Source organism: Trichosurus vulpecula, chromosome 3 (genome assembly GCF_011100635.1).
Source record: "Trichosurus vulpecula isolate mTriVul1 chromosome 3, mTriVul1.pri, whole genome shotgun sequence".
In the NCBI taxonomy this organism is placed as follows: domain Eukaryota; kingdom Metazoa; phylum Chordata; class Mammalia; order Diprotodontia; family Phalangeridae; genus Trichosurus; species Trichosurus vulpecula.
In genome coordinates, this window is record NC_050575.1 from 180,111,827 (window position 1) to 180,119,940 (window position 8,114).

The 8,114-nt window shown below is 40.6% G+C and overlaps 1 protein-coding gene across 1 annotated transcript in view; it reads right to left on the bottom strand.

Moving 5' to 3' along the window:
• The window catches only part of COL20A1 (collagen type XX alpha 1 chain), a 66,714-nt gene extending 59,744 nt beyond the window's left edge, over nucleotides 1–6,970 (bottom strand). Inside the window, exons 1-2 of the mRNA XM_036748415.1 lie at nucleotides 6,934–6,970; nucleotides 6,553–6,646 (exon numbers count right to left, since the gene is read on the bottom strand). Of these exons, the coding sequence (XP_036604310.1) occupies nucleotides 6,553–6,634 (82 nt within the window). The 5' untranslated portion in view covers nucleotides 6,635–6,646; nucleotides 6,934–6,970. The remainder of the gene's footprint in view (nucleotides 1–6,552; nucleotides 6,647–6,933) is intronic.
• Between the last annotated feature and the right edge of the window lie 1,144 nt (nucleotides 6,971–8,114).

The following is an 8,114-nucleotide window of genomic DNA, read 5'->3' on the forward strand; positions in this document are numbered from 1 at the left end:
TCTTTGGGTGTCTATGTGTCAGGGATGGGGGTGGGGAGTCGGATAGGAATAGGACAGAGACTCAACCTTATTATCACAGAGCCCCAGTCTGAAGAAGGCCAGTTCATACCGAAAATGACCCACAAAGCCATACATCAATCCATAACTTCGGCAATGTTGAAAATGGTCTTTGAATATGAGGAATGAAGTGGGAAACCTGGGGTATGTATATCCCAAGGGGTACCACTTCCAGTTACTGGGGTAAAAATCCCCCCAAGGAACCTGGTTCAGGCCAGCTGCAAAGAGGAGACTCCAAGCCTGGCAGAGCATGAGAAATTATGTATGACAGAAAGAGCTGAGACAGCAGCTGGCAGCTTGTCCCAGTCCTGGGGCCCTAGGGCAGGCCACAGATGTGGATTTCCAACCACAGGCACACAGACATAAACACTGGAGCAAGAAACTGCTGATGGAGACATTGGGGAGCAATAGAAGTGGTGTCATGGGAAGAGGACTGGCTTTATACTCAAGAGGTCTGGTTTTGAATCCCATCTCCGATACTTATTACCTGGGTGACCTGTTTTGGACCTCAGTTTCCTCATTGTAAAATGAAAGAGTTGGGCTAGATTATCTTTAAGAGCCCTTACAGCTCTAAAGCCTACAATCCTCTTACTGACCAGTCAAGCTTACTCTCAGATTCACTTTTCGAGCAGGCACAGTGCCCTACACACAGTAGGTGCTAAAAAAGTTTGTTGAATGGAATTGGATTCTCTTATGCCAGCATAGAACTTTCCATTATCTCTCTGTGCTAATGGGGTGGGAGGAAAAAATGACTCTGACAATCTGAAGCAGTAAATAGTCCTAAATCAAACTTCTATTGGCCTTGAGTATGCCTGAGGTAATGGAGCAGTGGGAGACATTGGGGATTTGCTTCTAAATCTCTCTGATTTATTGATTGTAAATTTTCACATACCTGTAGTTCTCCACTCTTACATCCTACAACATCCTAACATAGAATATTTGCTCAAGGGCAGCCACCTCTCCTCACCCATCCCCCTGATCAATCAAGCAATAAGTGTATATTAAGTGCCTACTATATGCCAGGCACTATGCCAAGTGCTAGGGATGGAGAAATCTGTGACATCCATTAGCTTGCATTCTATTAGGGGAGAGAATATGCACATAAATAAGCTTACATAGAATAAAGTTTCCCCAAAACAAACCCAAGGAAATTTGGGAAGGGGGAGACATTAGTCATTAGGGAGGATTAGAAAAGGCTTCATGTAGGAGAGCTTAGTTCTGAAGGAAATGAGGAACAGATCTAGTGGAAAGAGCACTGGCTTGGAAGTCCTAAGACCAGGGTCACATTATACAAGTCCCTTAACCTCTCTGGGCCTCAGTTTCCTCCTGAGTAAACCTATACAGGGACTAGGTATTCCTTTAAGCCCCTCCCAGATCTCAATCCCTTATTCTATTACCATCTTGTCCTCACCACTGTGCTGTTGTTCAAATGATTCCTCTGGTCTGGATTTCTTTTCTCTTCCCCTGGATTTATTCAAACCCTACCCATCCTTCAAAGTCCAACTCATGACCCGCCTTCCCTGCTCTACTTCTCAGCCCCCACAGATAGCCCCTTCTCTTAGTCCTATAGCATTTTCAGTCTGCACTATGTGATGTGAACATTATATAGTTACATTATTATAGAATGACATTATTTTTATAACATTATTTCATAATTATATTGTTATAAACATCAGCACTTTGATGGCTCCATTGAACTATCAGTGTTGGCACTCCCTCCACTGGTGCTCATGTTGATGATATCATCACCCACCTATAGCTTCTCTTCCTACAGGCCTCTTATCTGTGTCCCATGAATCTTCAAAGAGGATTACACTACAAGGTGGATGCCTTTCAATATTCCATAGTTACCACTGTGACCAACAAAACAAAACAAAAAATAACCACTTAACAATATGCTATCCCAAAGTGTTTTCTAATTGTTTCTGGATATCATCTCCTTGAACTCCCTGAAAACAGTGAATGTTACTCCTTTTGAATCACCCATGGGCCAACCATAGGATTTAGTACATAATATAGCCTCAGTGAATAGTTATTTATTATAATTGTCTTCCTGACTATAGTGGAAATAATATAGGACTTGAAATCAGAGGATTTGGGTTTGAATCACTGCTCTATCACTACCTTGGGATAGTCACTTACTATTTCAAGGCCTTAGTTCCCTCATTCGTCAGTTTGAGTTGTACTAGATGACCTTGAAGGTTCTGTTCTACTCTAAACCCTATGATACCTTGAACTTCCATTGCCTGGGGAGTGGGGAAGATAAGAGTAGGATGTCCAGGGAGGAGTACCATCTTATAGTTAGAAATTCTTCAGCTATGGGTAGGAGCAAATTCTAAACAATCAAAAATGGCAATAGCAAAAGATAAAATAGATAATTTTGATTACATAAAATTGAAATATTTTTGGACAAATAAAATTAATTCATCTAGGATAAGAAGGGAAGTAACTGACTGGCAAGAAAAATCTTTGCTTCAAAATCCTCAGATAAGGGTTTGAGATCCAAGATGTATAGATAAGCGACAGAAGTATATAAATCCAAAAGCCATCTCCCAACAGAGAAGGGGTAAAGGGATATGAACTAATAATTTTCAAAATAATAATAGCAAACTATTTTTAAAAAAAACTTAGTAACTGATCATAAGACAAAGGCAAATCAAAACAACACTGAGGTTTCTCTTTACACTTGGAAAATTTACAAGGATGACAAGAGGTAAGAATAGTTATTCTTGAAGGGGCTGTAGAAAGACAAGCACACCATATCACAATATAATGCATTTCTGGCAGTTGTGTGAATTGCTACAACCATTTTGGAAAGCAATTAGGAATTATGCAAATAAGATGACTAAAACATCCATAGCTTCCACCCAGAGATTCTACTGCTACGCATATACACCAAGGAAGTCAATGATTAAAAAAAGAAAGTCTCTATATATTCCAAAATGACTATAGCAGCACTTTTGTGGTAGTAAAGACCAGAAAACTAAGCAGATGCCATTGAAAATTATAAACATGATGAATCAGAGCATCATGGGAAGACTTATACGAATTGATGCAAAGCGAAATAATTAGGACAAGGTAAATATACGCAATGACTTCAACAATGTAAATAAAAAAGACCAATCACAAAATAATCAAAATTGAGTACTTCAAAATTATAATGGCCAAGCTTGGTCTGAAAGAAGAGACATGAGAAAACATCTCCCCTTGCTTCTTCGCATAGGCAGGGTTCTACAAATATGGAATGCTGCATATAATGTTAGACTATTTAGGTGTGTTGATTTGTTTTGCTGACTTTTTTCTCTTCCTTTCAAAAATTCTTTGTTATAAAGGATGGTTCTCTCAGAAGGAGAGGAAGAGAGAGAGGGATTCAATAGGAAATGTGCATGATATAAGAACAAAAGATATCAATAAAATCTATTTTAAGAAAAGAAAATATTAAGAAATAACTGCCCAGATGAATAATTCACAAACAGTAAATAACTTAGAGTATTGATGTAGGGGAGCATAGTTGGAATATAGAGTCCAGAGGGAAAGCTAATTCTCTCTTCTCACCCCTTGTCCACTCTCCCCATATGAAGATCAAGGTAACGTCCAGGTCCCCATGACTGGGAAGACAAAGGTTATATGTAGAAGATGCATATGCGCACTTGGCAAGAGTTGGGGAAAACTGTCTGATGGTTCCTGCCCGAGAGAAGAGAGAACACCAATGCCCGAGACCCTGGATATTCAGCTTCAGGATCTGGCCTCTTGGGGACAGTATCAGTTTTAGGGGCCATCCCTGGAAGGGAAAGTTAAGGACATGTCAACATCCTTGCTTTTTTGAAGCCTTGTGCTTTGTGGTTAGCTATTTGGAAAAACAAGGATGAAATTCATTAGCTCCCTAGACTACCCTGACCTAGGAACAGAGCTTGGCTTCTTCTCACTGCTTTGAAAATAAATTTATAAGGGAGGGCACTCAAGTGGACAGCCATAAGGGGAAGAGAGGCAGGAGAAAGGAACAATGGAGGGATTCACAGCTGGAAGAATCTGAGAACTCTCTCTCTTCAGGATAGGATCATCTCCCTGGGAACCCCCAAATTAAAAAGCAAGAATTTCGTCAGTGAGAGAAGTTGAGGTGGAGACTTTGAAAAGGCCAGTTGTGTACTCAGGGCACATGCATTTCATCTCTTTAAAAAGCCTTCTGTTTCTTGCCCCTTGCCTACCCCAGAGCCTGGTGACACCATCTAGAAAAGGATCCGGTATGACTTTCTGGGCTTAGAATCAAAGCCTGCCTCTTGCCCAGAAGCTTGAAGAGTAAATATGGTATAAGAGACAATTTATTGAAGCTCAAGTCAGGAAGACTAGAGTTGGTTCTCTATTTTGCTACTTACAAACTGTGTGACCTTCAGTAAAATACTTAATCTCTAAGTTTCAGTTTCTTTCCCTATAAATGGGGTTAATGATCCTTCCTCCATTGCTAGGAGATTACATTACATTTTCATCAAGATTTTCTCACTTAGGAGTTTCTTTTTACTAAAGAAAAGAGAATAAATAGGAATATCATACAATTATTGTATATGAATGAAATGGAATATTATTGTGCCATAAAAATAACAAATATGATGATTCAAAGAAACTTGGGATGATTTGTATGAACTGATGCCAAGTGAAATGAGTAGAAGCAAGAGGGAACTTGACATATTGAACACAATAATGTAAAGGAAAGGAGCTTTGAAAAACCAATCAATTCAGTGATGGATTACGACTTCAGAATCCTGATGATGATGCATGCCTCCTGTCTCTTGTCAGAGAGGTGATGAACTAGAGGTGCAGAATGAGATATATACTATCAAACATGGTCAGCATATTGATTTGTTTTACTTGCCTATACATATTTGTTATGAGAGAACTTTGATTTTGGGTGGAGTTGGTTATAAGTAGCAATAGAGATGCAATAATAAAGAAAAAGACAGAAGGGAGAGGGGAAAAGAGAGAGGAAGGATGGAGAGAGAGAGAAAGAGAAACATAAAGAAGACATCAAAAAATACACAGAATGAAACGAAAAAGAAAAACATCATAGAAGATGTCACGAACAGGCAATTTGTCACTAAGGTTTTAAACTTCATATATATTTTATTAAAAAACAAATTGTATGTAACAGAAGCTTGCCATTTCCTATACAATCCTTTTTTGGCACTTATTCACATATTGAAATGTTCACTGATGTTTAAATTCATAACAAAAAATTAAAATCAGATGAAATAAGGATAGTCTACATTGTTCAGCTCTGTCTCCCAAACTGTGCCTCACATAGGGCCAGGTTTATGGCAAGTGTTTGATAAATGCAGCTTGCATGGGATCAAATTCTCCTCAAGTTCCCCTCCTCCCAGGCAATACTACATTCACCAGTGGTGTTAGCACTGATTTTAATCATCCTTCCTCACCCTCAGCTTAAATTTCCATTTTGAAGCTTGCAGCTGGAAAATCCAATCCCGGCTTTTTGACGTTGGATAAAATTAAACTTTACATCAAATTTAACTAGCACTGCTGTGTAGACAGGCTGAAGTCAGCATCCAACCCCAGTGCTGTTCCTAGGCAGACAGACAGAACCCTGGCTTGTGAGCAGGCAGTCAAGTCCTGCTCATAAAGCAAACATTATGCATGAATTCACCCACGCGCTACCTCTGGAGACAACTTCAGTGAAAACTCAATTCACTCATCCCTATTCCAAATGCATTGAAGGCTGCCCATGAAAATGAGGCTGCCCTGATTATTTGACATTTATCACAGAATCCAATCCTGGACCTGTATCCACTCCAGTGGCCTTGAAAATGTACAGTCAACACTGTCTTGGATCAGGGTTAGGTACAACTGAGTCTTTTTGCTAATTCCCTGTTGGACTGAGTGCCAGGGATGATGATGCAGTGGAAAGAGAACCGAATTTAGAGTCCTAGGTTTGATACCGACCTCTGATCTGTGTGACCTTGGGCAATTTACTTCACACATACCCCACTCCCCCCCACCCCCAGGCCTCAGTTTTGCCATCTGTAAATTGAAGGAGTTAAGACTAAAATTCTTCTAAGGTCCCTTCCACACCTAAACCTATGATTATGTGATGGTGACTAAGGTAACCCAGAAGCTTGGAGTTTATACCTTCATAATCTAACCCCAGAGAGAAAAGTCACATTTTCTAAATCAGGGAAAAATAGTTTGTCTCATTTGGCTTCGAAAGGCCACTCTCAGGCTGACGAGTGGAAATTAAAAGAAGACAAATGTTGGCTTAATATGAGGAAGGACTTTTCTAACAGCAAGAGCTAAGTCAGGCATTTGGAATGCTTTGGAAAGTCCCAAGCTCCCTGTCACTAGAAGTTTTCAAGCATAGACTAGATAACCAACTACCTATCAGGGTGCACAGGAGATTCCTACGGGAGAGGAAAATTAATCTAGATAATGTCTAAGGTTCCTTCTAATCCTAATTCTAGGATGGTCTGAGTCTATGATTCTATTGCTTACCTAGGCTGGGTCCTTGTCCGTGGGTGAGGTCCAACACCGAAGCCCAGACCAACCAGATGCAGATGCATGCCGGGGCTGACATGGCACTCTGAGCCTAGGGAAAGAGACAGGAAAAGATAGCATCTACACATCTGTTTTATGTCATCTCTCAGCCAAAAATCCCATTGCAAGTATGTGAAGCCATCACCTCCTTCAAATTTCGTGCCTTGGAGGGGGCGTGGATCTTGACAAATGGGTCCTTTGTTTAGGGGGAATAAATCAGAAGGGAATTCAGCTCCAAAGACTGATCTCCTGGAGGAGGCATGGCCAGCTGAGGAAAGAGTTGCTCCATTCTGCCTCCAACAATTCTCAAAAGACATCAATGCTTTGGGGTATTCTTACCTTTTTTGGAGGCTACAGTTGCAGTAGCTAGACTTTCAGGATCATCTAGATATCAGTTGGTTCCTCGTCCTGTCTCTAGACAAGATAAAAACAATTTATTTCTTCCTTCCTTCCTTCGTTTCTTTCTTCTTTCTTTCTTTCTTTCTTCCTTTCTTCTCTTCCTCTCACTCTCAATTACTAGCACCTTTGTCTGCCTATCTGAGGATCTGGCCACACACAGAGAGACAGATATCAAAAGGCCAGCCAGCTATCAGGAGGTAATCTCCCAGCAGAACCTTTTCTTTTCTTCCTCTGGGGAAGAATGGTGTAAGAGGTGAGTTTTCTAATTATCAGGAATTTCTATTTATGGTCATCTATCCCATGGTCCTAGAGAGAGTTTAATGGGTAAGGGGAGAATTTTTCCTGATACTCATACACCTAGGACAGGCAAATCTCTGCCCTTGCTTGGGAGTGGAGATGTGCAAAGGGGAGCACAAATCCTGAAGCTGTTGGGTGGGATGGGAAGAGAATAGGATTTAGCAGCTAGACGGGACAACCCACTGAAAGATTCAACAAAAGCACTACAGCTTTCAATAGTGCCTATTTTCAGTGAGTCAACCTTTTTAGAGTCCCCGCTCATGGATATCCTTGGGATTTCTTCCCCCAGCTTTGAGGGGAATTTGAGTTAATGACTTCTTGATTATCCATGTGTGAAAGAACTCCAGATTGGGTTACTGTTATAACTGTGAGAGCAAAGACCTTAATCCTAAGGACTACAGTTACTCCTAGCCCTAACTATTTAACTGTGAGAATTCAGGATCCTCTAGGGCCTCATTCACAGCTTCCCCCAATTCACTGTCCTCAGGCATCTCTTAGGCTAATCTCAATCTGTTGCAAAAGTCAGCACCCTCATTATCCCCTCTACATGTCCTCAGGAGCCTTGATCTATGAAATGCTGAGCGGTATGATATTGGATTGAATGAGTCTGTGCCAATGGGAAGTTTTAGACCCCAGCGACGCACCCCAAGCCTAATTACAGATTCCCATTCTAGTGTGAAGCCCTAAAACCTTGACTTCTTTGGAAAGTGCTTTGCCTTTAAACGCACTTGTGTATCTATGATCTCATTTTATCATCACTGAGGACCTGTCAGGTAAGAATCATTAAGTCCATTGTATAAGCTCAGAAAAGTTGTAACAGATAC